General features: G+C 38.9%; 1 protein-coding gene across 3 annotated transcripts in view; it reads left to right on the forward strand.

Annotated features, from left to right (window-relative positions):
- The first annotated feature begins 1,710 nt into the window (after nucleotides 1-1,710).
- SPATA22 (spermatogenesis associated 22) overlaps nucleotides 1,711-27,935 on the forward strand; it is a 33,666-nt gene continuing 7,441 nt past the window's right edge. The window contains exons 1-7 of one of the 3 annotated variants that reach the window (XM_008049323.1): nucleotides 1,711-1,829; nucleotides 3,273-3,393; nucleotides 6,137-6,265; nucleotides 13,332-13,392; nucleotides 13,522-13,617; nucleotides 24,526-24,868; nucleotides 27,793-27,922. In XM_008049323.1, the coding sequence (XP_008047514.1) occupies nucleotides 3,351-3,393; nucleotides 6,137-6,265; nucleotides 13,332-13,392; nucleotides 13,522-13,617; nucleotides 24,526-24,868; nucleotides 27,793-27,922 (802 nt within the window). In that variant the 5' untranslated portion in view covers nucleotides 1,711-1,829; nucleotides 3,273-3,350. Of the gene's footprint in view, nucleotides 1,830-3,268; nucleotides 3,394-6,136; nucleotides 6,266-13,331; nucleotides 13,393-13,521; nucleotides 13,618-24,525; nucleotides 24,869-27,792; nucleotides 27,923-27,935 lie in introns of those variants that run through there. The other 2 variants (XM_008049324.2, XM_008049325.1) reach the window with 2 other exon arrangements.

The following is a 27,935-nucleotide window of genomic DNA, read 5'->3' on the forward strand; positions in this document are numbered from 1 at the left end:
TCAGGCAATCCACTCACCTCAGCCTCCCAAAGGCGCGGGATTACAGGCTGAGCCACCGAGCCCGGCTACTTTTACTACTTTTAATTTTCTCCTTCCCTGTGGCCTAATGGCCTTTGCCCAGCCTGATAAACTTTCCAAGTGGAAATAAATAAATAACCAGAACAAGATGGGGTAAAATGGTTTAAGTTTATAAACTGCTAGCAAAGACTCCACATTGCTAATGTTTGTATCCCTTACAGACACATTGCTCGTAATGGACTTAGGTTGTTGTTTTATCTTAATGAAATATATATATATTTAGGAGGGGGTGAGTGTTGTATATGTGTAAATGTATGTACGTATGTACATATGTGGTCAAAGTCCCTGAAGAGTCTACTCATGTTTTAGTTAAGTCATCTCTCTGGCATCATAAATAACAAGTTTAATTTTATTTTTATTGTTTGAAGGCTTCTTTCCAAATTAAAAAGATGATCATATTCCTTCAAAGTTATTCCTTACTCTGGCATGCGAGGTCTGCTATTATCTGGTCTCAGTCCATGTCTAATATTATACCTGGCCTATTCTATGTACCCAACAAATAGCAGCTAGTGTTATTAAATAGGGGCTAACATTTATTGGGCACTTACTGGGTGCCAGGACTGTTCATACTCTCTTTTACTATTTTTAGGGCAATCAAGTCAATGCAGTTATTGCTATTTTACTGAGAAAGGAAATGCAGGTCTAGAGGTGGTAAGGTAAGGAAGATAGTGGGGCCAGGAGTCCACAGTCCTCCCTGCAGGAAGCCTGGAGTGGAGAGCTCTGGTGCCATGACGCCACGACCCTCTTCTGCTTCCCTTGCCCGAAGCATCTGTGGCTGGTGGCCGTTCCCTCTGGCTCCCAGCTCTGGCCCGCTTGCTGACAGCTCTCGGACCTCTGTGGCCACCATCTCCCCCGGCCTCAGCGCTCTTCCCCAGCCTCCTGGGACACGAATTTTCTGGCCCATTCATCTCTCTTAGAAATTCGGCCTGACCACGCATGACCCGGTTTTGAGGCCTGTGGCCTTGGAGTCATTCTCTGGGCAGGCATCCTCTGGGTGGTCACCAGCACCTTACAGACTAGTGTCTAGAACCCAAGACATGGCCAGGAGGTCGGGGAGTGAAAGGCACACTTTTCTTACAAGATGGGGCCAGGCCGGTTGGGCAGATCTGCCACTGCTTCTCCAGTGACTAGAGTGTTGCTCCTTCCCTTTCTGAGCAACACTCTAAAGAGGTAGAGCCGTTGGGAGGCAGAGGCGAGAGGACTGCCTGAGGCCGCGGTTCGAGACCAGCCTGGGCAATTTGGTGTGACCTCATCTCTGCAATGGATCCAAACATTAGCCGGGCATGGTAGTGAGCATTGGTAGTTCCAGCTACTTGGAAGGCCGAGGAGGAAGGATTGCCTGAGCGCAGCGGGTCGAGGCTGCAGTGGCCGTGAATGTGCCATTGCACTCCAGCCTGGGCGACAGAGTGAGACTCCGACTCAAAAACAAAACAACAAAAAAAGAGGTACAGCCATCCTGGCGCCGCTCCACAGTGGAAGAACTACAAGGGAACCGCGTGGCGCGTTGACGTTCTCATTCCCCGGCGAGCCACTACGTCGCAACGCTAGAGGTGGGCACGGCGCCTGCGCGGTCGCGGCAGGGGCGAGGCGCGCCTGCGCACACCTGACTTCCCGCGCTTTTTTTCCACCTGAGGCGTGAGGGTCGGCGGTTGCTGACGGAGCTGTCCACACAACGGTTGTTGAGACAAGGGAAACTAACTGCTGAAGTTGTACGTCGTCCTGTTGGCAGGAGGGCCAAGAAGGGAAAGAGTGTGTGTTGACCCTAGTTAGCAAACTGCCCCCAATTCCTGAGTGGGTCAGGGGAGGGCTTTGGAAGAGCTCACGAATCCAACGAGAGCTTCTCTCCGCTTCTACAAGGGGCCACAGTAGGCTCTCCTGGCCTCCATCTTTGGAGGCAACGGTCTTTGTGAGTGGCGCGCGCGTGCAGAATGAGTCAGCTTTTTGCACATGGATGCCACCACCCACGTTACTGATACCACTCAGGTCCATTTGAAAGCTGGGTGGGCTTGGGGGTAATTGAGTCCCTGCTCTCAGGTTCAGTGGTTTAGGGGGAGGATGTTGCACTTGAAAAAAAATACATTAACAAAAATATTTTGTTTGCATGAAACCCAGACATGTAAAATAGCCCTTGTGAGCCCCTCTGGGTTTAGGATGTGAGTTAACATTGGTATTTCTGTTGTTGAGAGAAAGAGCCATCATCGATGCTCTGGTTCCTAGAATGGCACCAAGAATATTTTCTGAGGGGCCTATCGTGACCAACTTTAAGCCCAAGACGTGGGAACAAAGCAGAGGCACTCCTGGTCACATGTTGCCCATATTTTATTTTTACACATCATATTTGAAAATTAATATTTACCTCAGTCCGATCTACAATTGTGCCTAGTTGTGTTCGTGTTTTGTCTGTCTCATGGAGTAGTGAAGTTGGAGGAGAAATTAGTTTATTTAGGTTTGTATCTTGCCTTTCCATGCAGTGGGCGATTGTTTGTTGAATTAAATCGAGGCTGAAATATGGTAGGAGGCTAAACTCAGAGAAAATTGCAACAGAGGTCGAGGCTGCGGTGGTTGGGAGCGGCCACTGCACTCCAGTCTAGGTGACAGAATGAGACTCCAACTCAAAAAACAACAACAACAACCACCAAAAAACAAATAACTTGTTTCACTTGTTGAAGTTGTAGAAGCTGAGTGGAAATGTGTCATTATAATTATTCCAGATATTAAGTGAGGACTTAGTCTTTGGTATTGCATAATCCAGGAGTTTCAGAATAATGGCCAAAACAGATGGTCTGTACAATGTCTTACAGGGGGATAGGAAGCATGTTCTCACTGGGCTAGTTCGGTCGCGTGCGTGTCCTCTCTGACCTCGTACGCATTCAAGTTTGACAGTGCTGTAGTCTGTCTCCCTCTTTAGAGATCTGGTTCAGAATCATTCTCATCATGGGTGCTTTACCCTAAAATACTGTGTGAAAATCCACACATGTTGATGAAGCAGGGTGACAGTCCCCAGTCATAATGTATCTCGAACAGAGCTGGAAAAACGGGTTATGTTGTAAACTGTCACTGAGAGAGCAAAGGACTCCCTACAATGTTTACATGATGAGGTTTGAAAGTAGTTTTAAGCCATGATTTCAGTAATTACTAGGAAGAGAATTTGATTTTATTGATACAACATGAGTTATGAGTTTCTTTCTTTGAAGGTTTAGTCAAACAGCTTCATATTATGTAATGCATTTGGAATGCTAAAGAGAAAATTATAGACTTTGATATTGAAGAAAATGAATCGAAACCCAAATGAAAATCCAACTCGAAGTACAGCAGGTATTGAACAACCTTCATTTAAAAATTTTCTATATTTGCTATATCCTATATAAGCTTGTATATAGTTCATAGATGTAACATTTTGTAAGGAACTTTTAAAAAGATTGAATATTTAGTCTAGCCTCTTTAATTTTATTTAAATTTTTGGTAACCACTTATTTCATTTCTACTGTTTAATAATTGGGGACTCAGTGTCAACTAGGGGTAAGGTTAACTGAGACAGATATTTATTTATTTATTTAATTTTTTAATTTGAAAGATATAGGGTACAATTCAGAGTTAGGTATACAAATGTTCATTATGCAGGTACTCTTGTTGATGAGATTGCTCCTCCCTCCCCTGGTAGTGTCACTCAACTGCCAATCCCACTCCTCCTCCCCTGGCAGTTTCCCATTACTGCCAATCCCTTTCTCATAGTAGTATGATAATTGTTCAAGTTATGACAAGTGAGAATATATGGCACTGTGTTCTCTGTCTCTGTGATAGATCACTGAATATGATAGACTCTAAATCCATCCAAGTTGCTGTAAAGTTCATATATCTGTCCCTCTTTATGGCTGCATAATATTCCATTGTGTATATGTACCACATTTTTTTAAACCAGTCCAGCATTGATGGGCAGCATGGTTGGTTCCACGTTTTTGCTATTGTGAATAGAGCTGCAACAAACATGTGTGTGCAGGTATCTTTTTTGTAGAATGGTTTGCATTCCTCTGGGTATATTCCCAGGAGGGGATTGATGGGTCATATGGAAGGTTGATTTCTAGTTCTTTCAGAAATCACCACACTGTCTTCCAAAGAGGTTGCCCTAGTTTGCATTCCCATCAGCAGTATATAGCCTCTTTAATTTTTAGGTCAAAGGAAATAAAGTAACTTACTCAAGACAAAACATTTCATGGTAGGGGTAGGAGTAAGATCAAACTTTCCTAGAGTTATTCTGGTGTTCTTTCTATAAATCCCACATAGGTCTATACTTTTAAGCTGAAAAATAAATAGATCTATTTTTATTTGTATTTGAGACTTATTTGTTCAAAATATTCCCAGAAGCACTTTTGTCTTCCTAATAGCTTCACCTACCATTTCTGCTTTCCCGATTTATTGTTATAAAGACAGAGGACAAGAATGATGAGAACCAGGGGAATGATAATAATACATGGTGAAGATAATTATTATTATCTATGGTGGATGTACTGTATTCAAGATATTTAATTATATAAATTTATTTAATCTTTACACCAATCCTCTGAGATAAGTTATTATTATCATCCCTGTTCTCCAGATGAGAAACCAAGGCAAAAAGAGGTTAAATAAGTAACCTATGAAATGGCAGAACTAAGATTTGAACCTAGGAATCTGGTTCTAGAGTTCATGCTCTTAATGATTATGTTATCCTGCCTCTCATTATATGTCATATTGGCACAAGACTTTAGAAGGATTGCCCAGGTTTATACTCTAAAGTTGTAATTCAGACCCACTTTGAAGTCATAATTCAAACCCAGGCAGTCTGACTCCAGAACCCACATAATCTCTCAACCTCTCATCAGAAAGTTTTCAGAGTCTTTATTATCTTTTAGTACAAGTGATGATGGACCACCTAGAGAATGGTATAGTGGCAAGAGATCTGAACTGAGATTTAGGAAGCTTGGGCCCTATCTAGGTTTTTCCACTGACTTGTTCCATAGTAATGGGAAAACTTTTTGAACCTCTTTCCCCGTTGAGTTCCCTACTAAGTTTTAAAGTTTATGCATTGCCACTTTTGGCTTGATTTGAAATCCTAGATCTGCCACCTGTATTTAATCTCATTTAGAGTAGGTATTATCACTCTTTAAGGCATTCTCAAAATGATCCACAGAAAATATTACACCTGGAGTGCTTGTTAAAAATGCAGAGTTTTGGGTTCCAGGCCAAATCTATTCAAATAAAATCTATGAGAATAAGGTCTAGGAATTTGCATGTTAAGCAGATTTCTAAATAAATCTTAGTCATGTGAAACTTTGAGAACGATGACCTGAAAGGGTGTGCTACCATAGTCCAAAGAGTGTTAGGGTTTTGGAAAGCATGGTTCAAAGTTAGGTTCTTCCTCACTTCTATTGTACTCCTCAGGTACCCTCCAGTTGATACGGTAATAGGTAAGTACAGGAGGGAAACAAGCAAAAAGTGGAGTGGAAAGGGTTAGGGAATGAGAGAAGAGATGAGAATTACTTCCAAACAAGAGGAATTAAAACAGTGTTAAGGTAGAATAAGAAAGGACTTTTTGAGAGACAAATGAGGCTATTCAGGATCTTCAAAAGAATGTGGAAATCAATCTAAGGATATAGAAATATATCTATAATAAGTATATATATATATATTTTGAGTTGGAGTCTCACTCCGTCGCCCAGACTGGAGTGCAGTGGCTGCTCCTCGAGCTGCTGGGCTCCAGCAATCCTTCCGCCTCAGCCTTCCAAGTAGCTGGAACTACAGGCGCACAGTACCACACCCAGCTAATTTTTTGATTTATTGTAGAGATGAAGTCTCACCAAGTTGCCCAAGCGGGTCTCGAACCTGTTGGGCTCAGGCAATCCACTCACCTCGGCCTCCCAAGGCATGGGATTACAGGCCGAGCCACCGAACCTGGCTATAATAAGTATATTAACATAGAAGTAGATAAACTCAAATTGTGTATTATATAGGAGTAATTATTTTATAACTAGATCTGATTATTTGCCTATTATGTACTAATTTATTGATACATTCAATCTAGGCTGTTTGCCTGTTCCATTGTTCAATCAGAAAAAGAGGAACAGACAGCCGTTAACTTCTAATCCACTTAAAAATGATCCAGGTATCAGTACTGCTTCTGACAGTTATGATTTCCCTCCTCTACCAACAGGTAAGAAAATGAATAAGAAGAAAATTTTCAGGAAATAAAAGCTAGGATTATAGAAAATTATCATTCTATTTTTAAAAAGTCTTTTGCTTTTTCTTTTCACAGATTACATGATCTTGTATTTCAAAAACCCCAAGGAAATGCACTAAAAAACTATTAGCGCTAATGAACAAGTTAAGCAGGGTAGCAGGATACAAAATCAATATACAAAAATCAATTGTATTTTCATTTTTTTTTTTTTTTAGTGAGAAAGTGGAATTTATTGAGAAGTCAGAAAAGCTCCCACAGCGGGTGGTCCATATTCTAGCAATGAGCCATCCAAAAACAAAATTGAGAAAACAATTTCATTTACAATAGCATCAAAAATAATAAAATAGGAATAAATTTAACAAAAGGAATGCAAGATTTGCACACCAAAAACAAAACGATGTAGAAAGATATTGAAGACGACCCAAATTTATGGAAAGACATCTCATATTTATGGATTAGAAGACAATATTGTCAAGATGGCATTAAATGTCTTCATGCAGCTCAGACCTACATGTTGAATATGAGTTAATCTTTTCCCCATTCCTGCTCATTCCCCAGTGTGACCTATCTCTGGAGTTGGAACTCCCTTTGTCTGCATGCTCAAGTTAGAGACTTACTCCCAGCCCCTCCCTCCAAAGGTCGTCTTCTTTTAGCTCTCTTCCACTAATTTGCCTGCATTGTTCTAGAGTCTCCTGGTGGGTATTCCTGCCTCACTTTAGTCTTCCCAGCAGCAGACAGAAGATCTGATCCTACCACTTCCCTGCCTAAGCTGCCAGGGACTTAGGCCCTCAAAGCATACTCTGCCTGTTGGGCATGCCTCTGACTCTTCACCTATTCTCCACTTGCATGGCATGTCTCAGCATCCCCAAACTTGCCTTGTATTCTTGCCTCATGACTTCTCACGTATTCCTTCTGTTATCCAGACAATTCATCTTCTTCCCTAACTTTGGGGCTGCGTGGGCCTCCCTGCTGGGCACTCCGACAGGACACACACTGTGTGGTGGGCCAGAGTGTGACCTGAGTGTCAGGCAGGGCTGCTGTAGGCCTTGTTAGGTTCCCTTGCTGGGGCTCAGCATCCTCCCCTGTGAAATGTGGTTAATTCTTATCCTTCCACAAGGTGCTTCTGTGGCTTGAATGTGATAATGCACTTATCAGGAGCTGAAAATAGCAGGCTCCATGAAATGCTGGGTATCGCCACAGTTGTTTCCTCCCATAGACCATACACTCCTGAAAGCAGTTTCCATGTGCTCTGTTCATGGCTATTTCCTTGGAGTTCAACACAATGGTCAGCACATAGGAGGCCCTCAAAAATGTTACCTGAAGAGTTACAGAAGGAATGAGAGCTGGTTATGTGAACATGCCTTCAGAGTGTGATTCTTGTGATAAAATAATTTCAAGGCACTTGAAACTTTTCCTAAAGTTGCAAGTCATTTATTTTGGACTGGGAAAAAGTAAGGAGAGTTTTAGGAGTGGCCTATGTCTGACAGCTAAGGGAGAATCTAAATTTTGGGCCCAACTCCCAGTAACATCCTGTTACCAGACTGATTGCAAGTGTGATTGGGAGAGTCAGGATGGAGGGAGTTTCCTTTCTGCCTGCCCTCCAGGGATGTAGCATGGAAGAAGCCAACAGTGCTGGGCTGTGGGGAGGCCTGCTCTGTTGGAGCAGAGCCTTTCCTGGCTTTGCCTCTGGTCCAGGCAAGGGCCCAAGCTTCCATCCCCAGCAGCTGATGCCCTATGGCCTCTGTGGCCATGAGGGATAAGCACAGTACCTGTGGGTGAGGGCCCTGGTGGTGGCGGGTAGGGCTCAAACAACTTGGCATCTTGGTCAGCAGGACCACACCTTTAAAAAATGAGGAGACAACAAAGCAACAGAGGGTGGACATAGGAAAGAAACAGTGACAGTGAAGTAAACACAAGCAAAGACCCCAAATATATCTAGAAATGGAAAACCAAAATTAGAGTGAAAGTCAGTGTGCAGAAGTGCTATTTGGAGTAAGTGACTTATTTTGTAAAGGAACAAGTGTTCTCATTTGCATAGTCTCTGTAACTGTGAGTGGACTTCCTTCTGTCCTGTCAAATGGTATGCATGCCCTGCAGCTGGTGGCCCTTGATGCAAGTTGCTGTGGGAGCATTTTCATGAGTGTAAACCCTGGCCCTATCCCTGCAGGGCTCCCCTTCATGATGTGAAAGCCTGGAAGAGGTGGCAGCTCTGCCTGCCCTCCCTAGCAGCCCCTGACCCAGCTGCTTCAGAAATAGTAGTTGTGGCCAGTGACTACGAGAATGAGCAGAACAATTGCACTGCCGTTGACAACTCTCCTTCAGTAGGGCATCTCTGATGTGTTGGCCTGCTTCATACCTTCCATATTCTCTTCAGACACCTCAGCCTCTCTTGGGGCTGTCACCTCAGTCTCTCCCAGGGCTGGTACATTAGCCCTTCTCAAGGATGTCACCTCAGCCTGCAAGATTTTGAAATTCTGCCATGGGTACAGGCCACAGAACAGGTCCAAAGTCCTCTAGAAGCATCTCTGGGCCTCCTTGAATACATCTCGAGCTGGCTGTGCTGGGGGCCTGGGAGTCTGTTCCATTGCAGCTCTGTGTCCAGATCTACCCTTTCCTCTTCACTGTTGCCTGAGCTCCAACAGAGCCGATGGAGATGTTTCTCCAGAACCAGGTCTGTGAGTAAGGAGAAACCAAGTGTGCTGAGAAGTCTAACCATAAAGAGAATCACGGTGTAGATGTAGTGCACGCTGCAGATGGGCACTGGGCATGTGCTATTGCCATGCACTTCCTGGGTTCATAGACCATCTCAACCATAAATCAAAAGAGGCCACTTGCAAGCCCCAAAGTCAGCTTCCAGAAGGCACATTGACCCTCTTGTAAAATATGGTAAGCAGCAAGATAGCAGTAATGGGTAGTGTCATGTAAATACTGACCACTTGCACATATTAAAGCAATTGTTCACTGTATCTCATCCTCATAACAGGGATCCAGGCAATGGTGAACATAAGTTGGATTATAATAAAAATTTCTGTTATGAGTTCCATTTAAGTGGCCACAGGCTGCATCTAGGTGTAGATGTTTGGTGTGTACAGGGTGCTGGCTCTATTGAAAATAGAAGCCAGGGAGGACATGATAGAGGTACACATGAAGAACATCAATCCTCGTAAGCCACTGGGTAGCAGCTCTGTAATAAGCTCTATAATAAGGTATGTGATGAGGCTGCAGTCAGTTTGGGAGCCACTGTACTTCTGGCATTCTGAAGGTTCAGCACATGCCACTTTTATCTGGTTACAAGATGTGGCTGTTCATTCCTGGCATCACAACAATTAACATAAGCAACAGTTTCATGTACCCATATAGGCGGCAGCTGCCTTTCATGTGAGACATGCTCTTCCCTGCCAGGCACTGCTAGACAAAGACCTGATTGGCATACCAGTTGTACATAGAGAAGACAGAGAAACCAAAGATGATTCCTGGCCAGGGGAGGTCTCAAGTGGTAGAATTTCAAAATATATGGAAAGCATCTTAGCAAGGGAGGTAGCACTGTGATTTGGTAGTCCAGTTTTCTTTACTGATCTTACTTGGTATGGTCTACAAGTACTTCTGCAGCATTATTTGGTATCCTCCCACTTCCCTAAAGGCATATTCCATTAATAAGACTGATCTTAGAAATAAAATGCCAACACATAAGATACCAGTATAAACCACAGGTGCTAGACCACCCATGACACTGTATGCTCCAGACACTGCCAACAGGACCAGAATGATCAGATAAACATTCGTCCCCCAAACTAGCCTCACAAGAATGGCACCAGAGCTAATCTCCAATGAGATGTTATCGAAGACATAGAGGAATAAATACACAATAGAGATGAGGATCTCAATCCAGCAGCTACCAAACCTCTTCCTGAAATATTCTGGCATTGTCACCACCCTGGCCTTAATGTAAATAGGGCAAACAGACCAAAGGGCATAAATATCCAAACAGACCAAAGGGCATAAATACAACATTCCACTCGAAGGCCCTAACAATTACTGAAGACTCTCATCCCAGCAATACCCAGAAGATGGCCACTGTCAATATTTGTAGCAAAAGGAGAAACACATATTGGCAACTACACAAGGTTTTTCCCAGCCAGGAAGAAGTCAATTACTGTCCCACAATGACTTGACAGTACAGCCAGCTGCTCGTTATCCAGAACCATCAGAAAGTAGAGTACCGTCACGAGTGAGTTCTAGGTGGGTGTTGAGGACTCTGATGCCCGTGGTGGTCCAGGCTGGGTCAATGTTGTATGCCTTTCTGTCCATAGTAGCGCTTCAGCAGGAGCTGCACAGGTGGTGGCAGCAATGGACATATAAAAATTACTTGTCTTTTTTTCTGAACATTCCAGTTCAGGAGTTTGAGCTTTTATGTCTACCCAGGTGGCTTTGTATTTAAGTGGTATATCCTACTTAGATCTGGAGCCTTCATTTTAAATGAAGTAGTAGCCTATATTGTAAAATTCTTTTTCAAAGCACATATGAATATTGTAACGTACACATTTGGTGGTAAAAAACAGAAAAGCTTGAATTGCCTCAGGAACAGAGATCAATGAGCATTGGAACAGAGGAAAAACAGAAAAAAGATAGACTTTGGGGAAGGTAGAAATCCAGAAATTTTTGGTGCTTGGCCCTAGTCTTTTTCCTTTTCTTAAAGCATTTTTGCCTTCCTTCATTTGTTGGCTCTTTACTCTCTGCTATGGCCTTAATGTGTCCCTGGACCCGCCTATTGGTATGCTGAAACTGAATTGCCAATATAAGAGTATTAAGAGCCAGGGTCTTTAGGAAGTAATTAAGTCTTGAGGATTAGTGACTTTATAAAAGAGTTTCCAGGGAGCTGTTCAATCTTTTTGTCATGTGGCGATACAGAATTGCCATCTATGAAGCAGAGAGTGAGACCTCACCAGACACCAAAATCTATTGGTGCCTTGACTTAGACTTCTCAGCCTCTGGAACTGTCCCACAATGACTTGTATTTGTCTTATTTATCAATTACCCAGTCTGAAGTATTTTGTTATTGTAGCCCAAATGGACTAAGACACTTTCTCATCCAGTTGACTTCCTTGTAACTTCAACTAGCACACGAACTAAGTTGCCCTTGCTGGGAGTTGGCATAACCTTTTTTTGGCTCTCAGAGGTCATCTATAGACTGCCCTTTGTATCTCTGCAAATCCTAGAGACAGAGAACCTCTGGCTCAACTCATCTTTTAAGTGAGGCCACTACAATTCTGGCGTGGCTTTGTGGATAGACCTCTTATCTCTGAACCAGTTAGCTGTGGTGGTGGGTGCTGGGAGGTCTTAATGTTTGTTGACTTTTTATTTCCCTCTGGAAGAAGGAAGGCATGGGCAGGCCGACATTTTGAAATATACTTGGTACATGGTGGTTATATACATTTACATTCTGGGGCACATTTAAAAATCATTAATAGGATCTTATACAAGTAGAATTTTAAAATATCTTTATATCAAGCAATACTTGTTTGTTAATTTCAAACAGTGGTTTCCAATATACCTTAATATATTTCTAAATCTATAATTATTTTGTTTTATTCTATATTTGAGGAATTTTAGGTATGAAGTTTATATTCCATTTTTTGGATAAAAATTTAGAAATTCACATAGATGTGCACAAGTAGGCATTTATCTGGTCATATTCCACCACTTAAAAATATTCCATCATTTAAAATATTTTTAGAAGTAGCATGAATTGAAAAATTGAGCTACTTTGTAAGGAAATTTGTGTTCTACCAAAGTACTGAACTCTTCAATCTCTGACTAGTATTACTATTTGTCAGAGATTTGATAAAATACATCAGTGTTTTTTGAATTTCCTTCTTGATCCATTAGTCAGGCTGGAATACAACTGATTTTTTAAAAAAGAGAATAGAGTAAAGTAGAGTAGAATAGAATAGAAAATACAGTCATGCATCACATAACTACATTTGGGTAGTGATGGGACAGTAGTCTGATTAGATTATAACAGAGCTGAAAAATTCCTATTGTCTAGTGACGTAGCAGCTATTGTAATGTCATAGCACATTCTATTAAAAAAAAAATAAATTTAGTATGGCCCAATTGGATGATGTTTTTAGTCTATGATAGTGTACAATAATGTCTTGGGCCTTAGCTTTCACTCACCACTCACTCACTAAATCACCCAGAGCAACTTTCAGTCCCTCAAGCTCCATTCATGGTAAGTACCCTATACAGGCGTACTGCTTTTTATCTTTTGTACCATTTTTCTACTGCACCTTTTCTGTGTTTGGATATGTTGACACGCACAATACTTACCATTGTGTTACAATTGCACACAGTATTTAGTACAATAACGTGGTGTATTAGGTTTGTTGCCTAGGAACAATAGGCTATACCATGTACCAAACCATATACCCTAGATGTGTCCTATATCATCTAGTTTTGTGTAAGTATACTCTATGAGGTTTGCACAACAAAGAAATTGTTTAACAATGCATTTCTCAGAATGATTAAATGATACATGACTGTATCAGAGTGCATCATGCATATTAAGGACAAGATCTGATGGTGAAATCTTGTTATATTCTCCCCTGCTCTTTATCCTGTTTGTGTCTGTCTCGCCCCCCTTCACTGCCACCCACCTTCTCTCTCTCACACCATGCATGTATATGTTCTGGGTTATGATGTATTTCTATTTGTGGGGTGGAATAAAAAAAGTTCAAGAAACATTGACTTAGAATAAATTCATGTTACAGAGTATAAGACACTATACTAGAACTGATTGCAGAAAAGATGCAGATTAAATTGTTATATTTGCTTAAGATAAAAGGGGGAAAGAAGACATTTATAAAAATTAATAAGGCAGGCTGTGACAATTCTCCAGCAGAGTGGTGTTGAAGACCAAACCCATATTTTCAAACTTTTTTCTTCATCAGGTTTTTAAACCCCTCAAATAAGTATGAAGTAATTATTTTGAAAAATACCACCTATCTTACTTTTATATATGTTACTTATATCTTTTGAGATTGGGCCTGGGAAGCTGTGAATCCAGAGATGACTTCTTTAACGAAAACAATGAACACAGGGTATGTGGAAAAATACAAATCAATGAATGTGTGTCTGTTACTGACTGATGTTACTCTTCCATATATATTTCATATTTCTCAATTTGAAAACAAGCTATCAATATTTAACAAGACATATTTCCTTGAAAGGCAAATATCACATTCAGTTTCTCGTCCTCTGAGAAGTCAAGATTCTATGTCTCACTCTATTCAATCAAATAATAAAAGAAACCAGAGTGGTTGGAGGTGAGTCTATTAAAATTTTCTCTTTCTTCTTCTATTCCTTTTCACTTCCCTGTCTTCCTCACTATTCTTCCTTCCTCCTACATTTCTTTTTTTTTAAATTTTTTTAAATTTTAAAGTGTGGAGTGGGATTGGCAGTTGAGGGAAACGCCTTTATTTCTTACTCCTTTCTTAGACAGAATTACATTTAAGATACCTCTATAAAATCTATAGCAATATTAGCTACATTTTATAAAAATAAGTTAACATGCATATAAAACGTTAAAAATATGTCAATTTGGCAGTGATTATGTTTCAAAAAATTCTTTATGTTATAGTGAAATTTCTCCCAGTGTTTATCCCCATGAGTTTAAAGATCAATAATCTAATTGACAATAGATAAAGAGACAGGAATCATATCTTATTGTTGGATATAGTCAAAATTGAGAACAGAGTACTCAATTTTGCCTAAGACAGTCAGCTCTAAAGTGGACAGAATGGAGTAAAAAAGAAAAATGGACGTTGAGATCCATATGTATCTGCAGTACTAGGGGGTCAGCAAATGATGAGGACCAACAAAAAGGTGGTGATGGTATTTGCCATAAGGATCTAAGTTTAATGTTTAAGTAGTATGACAAAAATAGAAAAAGAACATGAATTATTTTTTAGTTTGGATTTTGCATCCTTGGATAAGTGGCAATATTGAAGGAAATAATTTTGGAAACAAAGTACTGGAAGAACCAACCCCAAACATATCACAAATCAGTCATTGTTAAATGTTTTGATATGTTATATATTTATTTATTTATTTATTTATTTTGAGTTGGAGTCTCACTCAGTCGCCCAGACTGGAGTGCAGTGGCCGCTCCCGGCCACCGCAGCCTCGACCTGCTGGACTCTGGCGATCCTTCCACCTCAGCCTTCTGTGTAGCCGGAATTACAGGCATGCGCTACCACACTCGGCTGATTTTTAGATTTATTGTAGAGATGAGGTCTTGCTGCCCAGGCGGGTCTCGAACCCGCCGGCTCAGGCAATCCACTCACCTCAGCCTCTCAAAGGTGCGGGATTACAGGCTGAGCCACCGAGCCCGGCGATATGTTATTTTTAATAATCCTTACTACCCTGTGAATATTACCCTCGTTTTTTATTAAATATATTGCCTTTTTAAAAAAAGAAGTAAACTTTTTATATGGTGGCTAGTAAATACATTGGTATTTTATTTAAGAAATTAGTTATTTTATTATCCATGCTAGTTTCCTCAGGACCAGTCCATTAGTTTCTTCAAGACAAGGGCTTCAAACTAGGCCTTTTCAGTGGTTTGGGATGGTTCCTGGAGATATTGTTACAGCTGCAGATACTAGAAGAAAATTCATTCTGATAAGCATTAGTGAACTAGGAAACAAACTGTAATCTAGACAGGTAGCCAGCATTGACCATTCCAATCTGAAATAATAGATGATCTGTCCAACTGTTGGAATACAACAACAGAAAATGTGTGAAAAGCCAAGCAGGGAGTTGGTAATCTGCTGAAAGTCTTTTAAACCATTTAAAGACCTAATCTTCAGGTTTAGAGTCTAGGCTTGAGTTGCCAAATTTAGCTAATAAAAATACAGGATGCTCTGTTAAATTTGAATTTCAGATAATCAATTTTTAGTATGTGTCACAGCCAGTATTTGGGACACACTTATACTGGAAATTCATTTGTTATTTATTTGAAATTCAAATTTAACTTGGCATATTGTTTTTTTTTCCTGGTATTCCTACTCTAGACTCTCTTAGGACATAGAATTTGCAAGAGCAATGTAGACTCCTGTTATGGATATTGTGCTACTAGGCAAGTTATCAAGATAAATTTCATTTGCTAGAATTAGGATATGAGACAATTAGTAAGATGAATAAGGATGAACTGATAATATATTTTTAAACCTTTATGCCAAACCTCCTACAATTGGTCTTAGAGAAATTGAAATTGTACTTGGTAGTTAAGAAAGCTCAATTGAGCAGAGATGAGGCCTTTAGAATCTGGGAATTGGATACAACCTGGCAAACAGGTTCCCTAGATCCATAAATTGTTTTTAAGGGATATTATTTTTTCTAAAATTACTTTACTGTTCTCATTGTAAAGTAATATAATAATTCCAGAAAAGAGTAAAAGGAGAAAGTATTCATAGTTGCACTGATACAGGGTTAATCATTAATTCATTTTGAAGCAGAAATTCAAGTCATTAACCTCTTTTGAATCTTATGTTTCATCTGTGGAAAAAAAAATTTGAACTAATATCTGAAGTTCCTTTAGTGCTAAATATGTATTGTGGATAAAACATACAATTCTTCTGATATATTTATGTAACTTTTGTTACATAAATTGTCTATTACTAACATGAAAACCCTTGATTAAAGATTTTGTTACTATGCAAATTTATCTGATGTAAGTGGACTGTGGGAATGCCTATTGCTCTTATTAACCCTGAATTGTCTTCTTATCACACATCATGTTTCTCAGCCATTGTTATTATACATATCTATTATAAAAGTTAAATAATAGCCACTGTTGTTATATATCTATTATAAAAGTTAAATGATATATAATTTAAGTCAGTAATTAATACTTTAAGCTGGCAGACCCCCAGTATCCATATAGCTAAATTTTGGATCTTTTAAATCTCCTTCAACTGGTTACAGTGGCTCATGCCTGTAATTCCAGTACTTTGGGAGACTGAGGTGGGAGGATTGCTTGAGCCCAGGATTTTGAGACCAACCTAGGCAACATAGTGAGACCTTATCTCTACAAAAAATAAAAAAATTAACCAGATATGGTGGCATGTGCCTGTAGTCCCAGCAACTTGGGAGGCTGAGGAAGAAGTATTGCCTGAGGTTACTGTGAGCTGTGCACTTCCACCAACAGTGTAGAAGCATCCCCTTTTCTCCACACCCACGCCAGCATGTGTTGTTTTTTTGATTTATTAATGATGACCATCCTTACTGAGGTAAGATGGTATCTGAGTGTGGTTTTGATTTGCATTTCTCTGATGATTAGAGATGCTGAGCATTTTGTTGTGTATATATTGGCTGCTTGTATGTCTTCTTTTGAGAAGTGTCTATTCATGTCCAATGCCCATTTTTTAATAGCCTGGGCTACAGATTGAGACCCCAACCCAAAACAAAAGCAACAACAACAACAGAAAAATCTTCTGCAACTTGCTCAGTATGGCCAAAGATATGAATTTTCTTCTCTTTCAGACTTTGTCTCTGGAATATCCTCTTGCCACTCTCATCCTTGTTACAGTTCTTCTGGCCATAGTTGAATATTGTACTTCTAACCACTTGATATCATTAAAAAATTTTAAATTGAAATTATATATATTTAAGGTATACAGTCTGATACTTTAAAATACGTATACACAGTGACCCAGTTACTACAATCAAGCTAAGTAATATATTCATCTCTTCATATAATTACCATTTTTTTATCTTGATGAGAACACTGAAGACTTACTCTCTTAGCAAATTTCAAGTATATGACACAGTATTACTAACTATAGTCCTCATGTTATACATTAGAACTCCAGCACTTATTCATCCTACATAACTGAAACTTTTTACCCTTTGACCAGCATCATCCTATTTATCACATCTCCTCAACCCTGGTAACCACCATTTTATTCTCTGCTTCTATGAGTTTGATTTTTAATGATTCTACATATAACTAAGTGCATGCAGTATTTTTCTTTCTGTGTCTGGCTTATTTCACTTAGCATGATATCTTCTAGGCTTATCCATGTTGTCACAAAAGGCAGGATTTTCTCCTGCTTAAAGTCTGAATGATATTCTATCCCTTTATATACCATTTTTATACATTCATCTGTAGATGGAAATTATGTAGATGTTTATTATCTTGGTTAATATGAAAAATGCTGCAGTGATCATAAGGCTGAATCTCTTTGAGTTACTAATTTCATTTTCTTTGGATATATACCCAGAAGTGGGATTGCTGGATCATATAAGGGTTCTATTTTTAATTTTTTGAGGAACTTCCATACTGTTTTTTATAATGACTGTACCAAATTGCATTCCTACCTACAGTGTATAAGGGTTCCATTTTCTCCACACTTTCACACTCTAAAAGTCTTTTGACTTTTTGATGAGAGACATTCTAATAGATATGACTAGCTATATCATTTTAGGTGTTTTCTTTTTAGTTAGAGTCTCACTCCATCGCCCAGTCTGAAGTGCAGTGGCACGTTCCTGGCCACCGCAGCCTCGACCTGTTGGGCTCCAGCGATCCTTCTGCCTCAGCCTTCCAAGTAGCTGGAACTACAGGCGCACGCTGCTACACCTGGCTAATTTTTGATTTATTGTAGAGATGAGGTCTCACCAAGTTGCCCGGGCGGGTCTTGAACCCGTAGGCTCAGGCAATTCACTCACCTTGGCCTCCCAAAGTGCTGGGATTACAGGCTGAGCCACTGAGCCCGGCTCATTTTAGTTTTGATTTGCATTTCCCTGATGATTAGTGATCTTGAACACTTCTTCATATACTTATTGGTTATCTGTGTGTCTTCTTTGGAAAAAAATGTGTATTCAGGTCCTTTGCCCGTATTTTAAACTTTATTTTATTATAAAGATGTGGGGTACAAGTCAGGATTAGGTACATAAATAATGTATATATAGGTGAAGTTTGGGCCTCCAACTGGTTCTCCCTTTCCTTGGTTTAGAATCAGGTACCCTTTGTGTTGTTACCTGTCCTCCTCTTCCTCCTTTCCCTGGTAGTGTCCTGTGACTGCCGATCCCTCCTTTGTGCTTTTGTGATTAATGTTCAGGTCCCAGTTGTGAGTGAGAACATGTGGTATTTGGTTCTTTGCTTCTGTGATAGATTGCTAAGAATGATTGTCTCCAGTTCCATTCAATTTGCGGAGAAGTTCATGATTTTGTCCTTATTTATGACTGTGTAATATTCCATTGTGTATATGTACCACATTTTCTTTGTCCAGTCTACTTTCAGTGGGCATAAGGGTTGGTTCCATGGTTTTGCTATTGTGAATAGTATGGCAATAAACATGTGTGTGCAGGTGACTTTTTTGTAGAATGATTTGTGATTCTCTGAGTATATTTTTAGGGAGGGAATTGCTGGATCATATGGAAGATCAATTTCTAGTTCCTTTAGATATCACCACACTATTTTCCATAGAGGTTGGACTAGTTTGCACTCCCACCAACAGTATAGAAGTGTCCCCTTTTCTCTGCACCCATGCCAGCATCTGTTGTTTTTTGATTTGTTAATTATGGCCATCCTTACTGAGGTAAGATGGTATCTCAGTGTGGTTTTGATTTGCATTTCTCTGATGAATAGTGATGCTGAGCATTTTTTCATGTATCTATTGGCTGCTTGTATGTCTTCTTTTGAGAAGTATCTATTCACGTCTGTTGCCCATTTTTTAATAGGATTGTTTTTTTCCTTTTGGCTCGTTTAAGTTTCTTGTAGATCCTGGATGTTAGGCCTTTGTCAGATATACAATTGGCAAATATATTTTTTCCCATTCTGTAGGTTGTCTTCTCACTATCTTGATGGTTGCTTTTGCTGTGCAAATCTTTTAAGTTTAAAGAGGTCCCACTTGTCTGTATTATCTTTTATGTCATATACTTTTGGGGATTTGATCAAGAATTGGTTGCCTTACTCCAGTAAGTCTCCTGTGTTTTCTTCTAAGATTCTTATAGTTTGAGGTTTTATCGCACTTTGCTTTATTGTGCTTCACAGATGTTGTGTTCTTTACAAATTGAAGGTTTGTGGTAACCTTGCGTTGAGCAAATCTTGGTAACATTTTTCTATAACATGTGCATACTTCATGCTTTATGTCACATTTCGGTATTTCTTGCAATATTTCATTCTTTTTCATTATTATTATATCTATTATGATGATCTGTGATCAGTGATCTTTGATGTTGCTATTGTAATTGTTTTGGGGTCCCACAAACATTATAGATACATGTTGTAAGGGTTTTGACTTCTCAACTGGCTGTTCCTGTGTCTCTTTCCTTCTCCCCAGGCCTTCCCATTTCCTAAGACACAGTAATATTGAAATTAGGCCAATTAATAGTCCTACGGTAGCCTCTAAGTGTTCAAGTAAAAGGAAAAGTCATATGCCTCTCACTTTAAGTCAGAAGCTAGAAGTGATTAAGCTTACTAAGGAAGGCATGTTGAAAACTGAGACAGGCCAAAAGATAGGCCTTTTGCATCAGTTAACCAAATTGTGAATAGAAAGGAAAAGATATTGAAGAAAATTAAAAATGCTACTCCAGTGCTCACGTGAGTGATAAGAAAGCGAAACAGCCTTGATCCAGAACAAGGCCCTAATTCTCTTCCATCCTATGATGGCTGAGAGGGGCAAGGAAGCTGCAGGAAGATGGCAGATGTTGGTTTATGAGGTTTAAGGAAAGAAACCATCTTTATAACATTAAAGTGAAGCAGCAAGTGCTGATGTAGAAGCTCCAGCAAGTTATCCAGAAGATCTAGCCAAGATCATTGATGAAGGTGGTTACACTAAACAAAATGTTTTCAATACAGACGAAACAACAGCTTTCCATTGGAGGAAGATGCCATCTAGAACTTTCATAGCTAGATAGGAGAATACCAACGCTTGGCTTTAAAGCTTCAAAGGATAGGTTGACTCTCTTGTTAGGGGCTAATGCGGCTGATGACTTAAGTTCAAGCCAGTGCTCATTTATCATTCTGAAAATCCTAGGGTCCTTAAGAAGTATGCTAAATCAACTCTGCTTGTGCTTTATAAATGGAACAACAAAGCCTAAATGACAGCATATCTGTTTACAACATGGTTACTGGATATATTTTAAGCCCACTCTTGAGCCCTACTGCTCAGAAAAAAATATTCCTTTCAAATAATTACTGCTCATGGACAATGCACCTACTCATTCAAGAACTCTGATGAAGATGTACAAGGAGATTAATGTTGTTTTAATGTCTGCTACCACAACATTCATTTTGCAGCCAATGAATCAAGGGGTCATTTTGACTTTCCAGTCTTACTATTTAAGAAATACATTTTGTAAGGCTATAGCTGATGTAGATAGTGATTCCTCTGATGGATCTGGGCAAAGTAAATTGAAGACCTTCTGGAAAGGATTTACCATTCTAGATGCCATTAAGAACATTCAGAATTCATGGGAAGAGCTCCAAGATAGCAACATTAACAAGAGTTTTGAAGAAGTTAGATTCCAACTCTCATAGATGATTTTGAGTAGTTCAAGACTTCTGTGGAGGAAGTAATTGCAGATGTGGTGTAAATAGCGAGAGAACTAGAATTAGAAGTGGAGCCTGAAGATGTGATTAAAGTGCTGCAGTCTCATAATAAAACTTGAATTGATGAGTTGCTTCTTATAGGTGAGCAAAGATAGTGGCTTCTGTAGACAGAATCTACTCCTGGTGAAGCTGCTATGAACAAAGTTCAAATGACAATAAAAGATTTAAATATTACATAAACTTAGTTGATAAAGCAGAAGTAGGGTTGAGAAGATTGACTCCAACTTTTAAAAAAAATTCTACTGTGGGTAAAATGCTGTCAAACAGCATCACATGCTGCAGAGAAATCTTTAATAAGGAGAAGAGTCAATCAATGTGACAAACTTCATTTTTGCCTTATTTGAAGAAATTGTCACAACCACCCCAGCCTTAAGTATTTACCTACTTCAGGGGGCCCCAGCCCCTGGGCCGCAGCTTGGTACCAGTCCATGGCCTGTTAGGAACCAGGCCACCCAGCAGGAGGTGAGCAGCAGGGGAGGAGATCTCTATATTTTGTGAGATCAGTGGTGGCATTAGATTCTCATAGGAGTGTGAATCTTATTATGAACTGTGCATGCAAGGGATCTAGGTTGTACATTCCTTATGAGATTCTAATGCCTGATGATCCCCTCCCCTCACCTAGTCTATGGAAAAATTGTCTTCCACAAAACTGGTCCCTGATGCCAAAATGGTTGGGGGCTGCTGACCTACTTGATTTAGTCAGCAGTCATTAACATTGAGGCAAAACTGTCCACCAGTGGAAAGAATACGACTTGCTGAAGGCTTCAGTGATTGTTAGCATTTTTGGCAATAAAGTACTTTTAAATTTAAGATATGTACATTTTTTAGACACAATTCTATTGCACGCTTAACAGAATTAAACTATAATGCAAACATAACTTTGATATGCACTGGGAAACCAAAAAAATTGTTGTGATTTGCTTTATTGAGATATTCATTTTATTGCAGTGATCTGGAACCGAATTCATGGTATCTTTGAGACAGGCCTGTATTTTGACTGTGGAGTTTTAACCATTTACATTTATTTTATTTATTTATTTTTTGAGTTGGAATCTCACTACATTGCCCAGGCTGGAGTGCAGTGGCATATTCATGGCCACCCCAGTATTGACCTGCTGGGCTCCAGTGATCCTTCCACCTCAGCCTTCCAAGTAGCTGGAATTATAGGCTTGTGCTACCATGCCTGGCTAATTTTTTATCTATTGTAGAGACAAGGTCTCGCCAAGTTGCCTGGGATGGTCTCGAACTCACGGACTCTGGCAATCCACTTGCCTCGGCCTCCCAAGGCGCTGGGATTACAGGCTGAGCCACCAAGCCCGGCAAACCATTTACATTTAAAGTGATTATTTATAGGGAAGAATTTACTGTGACCCTGTTAACTGTTTTCTGTTTGTCTTGTAATTATTTTGTTCCTTTTTTTTTCTTTCCGTCTTCATTTGTGTTTTGTTCTTGTTTTAATTAGAATTGTTCATTCTCTCTCTCTCTCTCTCTCTCTCTCCCCCTCCCTTCCTCCCTCCCTCCCTCTGTCTCTCCGTCTCCTCTCTCTTTGGTAACTTCTACAGGTATTTTCTTTGTAGTTACCATGGAGCTTACATAAAATATCTTATATCTTATAGTTGTGAGAGTCTATTTTAAGCTGATAGCTTCATTTGCATATAAGAGCTCTACACTTTCACCTCTCCTCTCCTCACTTATGCTATTGATGTCACAATTTTCAAGTTATTTATTCTGCACATCATTACCATAATTTATTGTTATTTTTAAAACTTTTGTCTTTTAACTTTTATACTTAAATTAAAAGTGATTTACTCACCATCATTGTGGTAATACAGCATTCTGTATTTGTCTATTTACTTTTTGTTTTTGAGTTGGAGTCTCACTCTGTCGCCCAGACTGGAGTGCAGTGGCCGCTCCCGGACACGGCAGCCTCAACCTGCTGGGCTCCGGAGATCCTTCTGCCTCAGCCTTCCAAGTAGCTGGAACTACAGGCGCGCGCTACCACCCCCGGCTAATTTTTTGATTTATTGTAGAGATGAGGTCTTGCCAAGTTGCCCAGGCGGGTCTTGAACCTGCGGGCTCAGGCAATCCACTCACCTCAGCCTCCCAAAGTCGCGAGATTACAGGCTGAGCCACCGAGCCTGGCTTGTCTATTTACTTTTATCAATGAATTTTTTTACTTTCTTATGCTCTTGTGTTACTGTTTAGCATTTTTTTGTTTCAACTTGAAGAACTTCTTTTAGCACTTCTTGTAATGTATAATCTATTGGGATTGGTAAATTCCTTGGCAAATACTGGGCAACCCTAGCTTAGATACTCTTAAACCAGAGGTTCCTTTGTCCTCACAGGCATTTGATGAGGGAGAAGAGCAGTTTTAGTTTCTTTCTCTTATAATTCCCACATTGTCTTTTCTGTCAGTGTGCTTCTCTGTTCCAAAAGCTTCCCTTCTTTTAGATGAGTTTGGCTTTTCTAGGAAAGATAATTTTTTCTAACTTTTCTCCAAGGTTTTTATAGAGTCTCCTCTTATAATTGATTATGTCCAACAGTTTTCACAATTTTTAGATATGCTACTTTTATTCTCTTAATGAATTTTAAAACAATAAATGTTATAAAGATAACAGTATAAAGGCTTACAAATATAATTCCTGAAAATGATACCTGTATATCAATTTTCAAATGACTCCTGACATTTTATGGCAACTTAAGATTTTATTTGCTTCCTACAGCTCTGAACTGAGAGTGGTTGAGTATAGACTATAGTTAGATATTTAAAGTCTAGGAGTTTTCATTAGCAGAGGAGAATCTATCATGAAATTAATTATTTTAAATAATATATACTAGGGACACTAATAAGAGGAGATACGGTGGGTGGTGATGTTGGGGTTCAGAAATTACCTATAAGATAAAATGTTCACTGTTTGGAGAATGGACTGAGACCCAGTCTGCGCCACTACATAAATATGTCCATGTAACAAACATGTACTTATACCCCCAGTCCTAAAATAAAATTTAAAAAAAGAAACAATCAACAGAGTAAATAGACAACTCATAGGATGGAGACAATATTTGAAAACTATGCATCTGACAAAGGCCTAAAATCCAGAACCTATTAGCTATTTTAACCTACACAGTGAAAACATAAAAATTCTAATCAAATAGCTAATAAAAATCTACTCTGCCTCACTGATAAGCCATAATTTAACTTTAAAAGATTTTACTTTGTAGAAAATTTAAAAATAAATTATATAAAGAAGTAAGCAAATGTCCTTAAAATCTTACTCTAGGATACAACCCCTGTCATATGAAGCCTGGTATCACTTAAAAATATACTTTGTAGCACTAGACTCTGAGTTGGGAGATCTAGCATTCTGTGGGTTCTAGACTTGTCAGTAATTTGCTATATGACTTTGGACAAGTTTCTTCCTCACTAAAGCTCAATTTCCTCATCTGGAAAGAGAGGTAATAATATACTGTGGGGTTGTTGTGATATATTTGGAATTTCTAGTTAGTGGTTACAAAGTATTTCTAAATCATAAATTCATAAATAAATGAAATTTTTACTATTAATTTTTTAAATTAAAAAGTATGTATAAACAAATACCTTTCCCCCCCACTATTACAGCTACAAAGTTGGCAACAGAAATACAAGTTTGAAAACTTGGGATAAAAATGATTTTAAGCCTCAATGTAAAAGAACAAACCTAATGGCAAATGATGAAAGAAATTCTTGTCCAATGAGTTTGGGAGCCCAACAGCAGAAGCAATTGAGAATATCTGAACCTTCTAACTTATCTCACCATAGAGAAACTGAGATACTCAGACAGATACATTCATCAAAAATATCTGGCTCCACAATAAGAGGTCGAGACAAAAGCAATGCATTACAGGCATTTAAGCCCAATTTTCAACAAAATCAGTTTAAGAAAAAGATGTTGGATGATATTCTAGAAGAAAACACTCTGAAGGTAATGTTTAAATATAATTTAATGACTTATTTGCATTTTTAAAATATAAGGTAAATAAAATATTTAGAAAGTTACAGAGATAGGAGCATTTGAAATCAATTCCATGATATATGTTACTTGATTACTATAAACATCCAGTACCACTGGAGTGAAAGAACGTTAGTTTTCAAAATATTTTCTTCGAGGGTATGAATGGATGCTCCTTTTCATAGTTGCTTTAGAGTTTTCTATTGGATTTTGACTTTCACTCTTTATTAGTTATTATGATAATGATAAAACTATCCACTGCTTGCAGAAATTATCTAAGCTCTTCAGATCTTATTTTAAGCTTTTTTTTAAAAACAGATCCAGCAAACTTTTTCTGTAAAGAGCCAGACAGTAAATAGTTTTGGCTTGTGGGCCATACTGTCTGTGTTGCAACTGTTCAACTATACCACTCAACTCTACTGCTATAGCTTGGAAGCAGTCATAGACAATATATAAATAAATGGGCATGACTGTCTCCCAACAAGAATTTTCAAAAACAGACGGCAAATTAGATTTGGACTGCAGGCCATAGTTTTCTGACTTTTGCTTTATAATATTGTCCTGTTCTATCTTTCCAGCCTTACATTCCATATTATATCAATTCTCCAATGCTGTAGTCATTTTAGACTCTTCACAATTTTTTTGAACATGGCATGCACTGTAATATGTCTATGCTTTGTCTTATATCCTTTCCTTGTACCTTTATCTCAATCTTACTTTTTCTCTATGCTCAGTGTTCTAGTTGTTCTTTGTAAATGCCCTTTATATATGATATATGCTGGTTATTCTTTATCTCTGCTCCCTTGCCTTGGCCCAATAATTTCTTCACCAGCCCTTCTCTGTGTTCTGGAAGGCAGAATTTTCCTACACAGTACATCATCCTGAGATTCCTTATTTGCTGGCTTCTGCTAGAGGTCAGCCAATGGGAGTCATTGGTACGACATCCCTGGATGGCTGGAGGAGAGGTTGGATTTTCCCATTCTCTTCCTGCTTAAATGTTGTGTCACCAGCAGTGGCCGTGTCTCTGCATGATATAGCCCCTTCCTGAATACAGCTTTCATTGACTTGGTACTTGTATTTCCTCCCCGATTGTCCTTTCAGCCTAGGATTGGTAACAGCTTCTTACTGTTGTTAGTTTTTGAGTGCTTAAGTACCCCATGTTTGTTCTGCCCATATGTCTGAAAAAGCAGTCGTTTCAATAAGCTATCAGTGTAAATTTTTTTTCTTTTTTTTGTGCTGAAAATATGACTAATACAGCATGATTCACAGTGGTTTTCAACCTTATGTTTCTTTGTGCACAAGAATTATACGACATTATCACCTTAGTAGCAGTGGTTCACTATGGCCATAATCTTCAACAGGCATATTCGAATCTTGGTTAGGAGGAGGAAGAGAGAGGAAAGTAATTGTCTTCGAAAAAAAAGTTCCATTGGGTGTTCTTCATAACCCTCACCCTCAGAAAGGAAAGTGTCCCCCTACCTTTGACAATTAATATCTTACACTATATTCTTAGTTGATCTTCAGAAACGCCAAGCACATTTCCCTCTTAGGGCTTTTACACTTGCTGTTCCCTCTGTCCTCACTCAACAACTCATTTAAAATAATAACCCCTATCTCTCTCCTTTTAGCTTGCATTTTACTTTATTTTCATTTTTTTATAATACATATTTTTTATTTTAAAATTGTGGGGTACAGTTAAGGGTTAGGTATACAAATATGCATTGTGCAGGTACCCTTGTTGATGAGGTGTGCCCCCCCATCCCCGGACAGATATTGATACCGTTAATTCCACCTCCCTTCCTCTCCCTGACCCCCCCCCATAGTTTCCTGCCACTGTCAATCCTTTTCTTACAGTTTTACGATAGTTGTTCAAGGTCCACTTATGAGTGATAACATGTGATACTCAGATCTTTGCTTCTGTGAGCGATCACTCAGTATTTTAAACTCTAATTCCATCCAGGTTTCTGTGAAATTCATGATTTTGTTCATTTTTATGGCTGCGTAATATTCCATTGTGTATATGTACCACATTTTAAAAATCCAGTCCTCTTTTGATAGACAGCATGGTTGGTTCCATGATCTTGCTATTGTGAACAATGCTGCGATAAACATACGTGTGTAGGTATCTTTTTTATAGAGTGATTTGTGTTCTTCAGGGTATATTCCCAGTAGGGGGATTGCAGGGTCATATGGAAGGTCGATTTTTAGAGCTTTTAGGAATCGCCACACTGATTTCCACAGAGGCTGCACTAGTTTACACTCCCACCAACAGTGTAGAAGTGTTCCCTTTTCACCACATCCTGTCTGGCATCTGTTATTTTTTGAGTACCTTGCATTTTATTAAAATGCATAGACTCTATCAATTCCTGGAATTCCATTATATATTTATTTTATGAATCCCCCATCAGACTGTAAAATCTGTGAGAAAAGATATCTTGTTTGTTTTGTTCACTATTGCTTCCTTAATAGCTATGTTTGGTGCATAGTGGGTTCCCAGTAAACACTTTTGAAACGAATAAATGAATGAATGAATGTATCTGACTCCTCCCCTAGAGTGTGAATACATTAGGGAAATGAATTGTTTTCCCTGTGTTTGTCACAGCATCTGGCAAATAATGCTTTAAAATATTCAATGAATGAACAAATGAATGAGGGAATGAGTGCCCATATTCATAACTGTCATCTTGATTAATTGTCTTCACGTATATCCTGGTTTCTCCTCCTATAATGTAGTAATGATGACTTTAACCTAGGGTAGTAACTGTACTAAAATGTTCAGTAGTTCTACTTATATATTTGTTTATTATAAGGGTCTAGAATCTTTACATAAAAGGCAAAAGAAAAATGATAAAAAAATGAAAATTTTCTAATGCCATGTTTTTATATTTTTCCAAAAGGAAACTCCATTATATCAGTTACAGTTTAAGGAAAAAGATAATTCCTTAAGAATTATTTCTGCAGTTATTGAAAGCATGAAGTATTGGCGTGAACATGCACAGAAAACTGTACTTCTTTTTGAAATATTAGGTAGGTATAATAC

This window comes from Carlito syrichta, unplaced genomic scaffold, assembly GCF_000164805.1.
Source record: "Carlito syrichta isolate Samal-C Ts95f unplaced genomic scaffold, Tarsius_syrichta-2.0.1 Scaffold131961, whole genome shotgun sequence".
Taxonomy (NCBI): domain Eukaryota; kingdom Metazoa; phylum Chordata; class Mammalia; order Primates; family Tarsiidae; genus Carlito; species Carlito syrichta.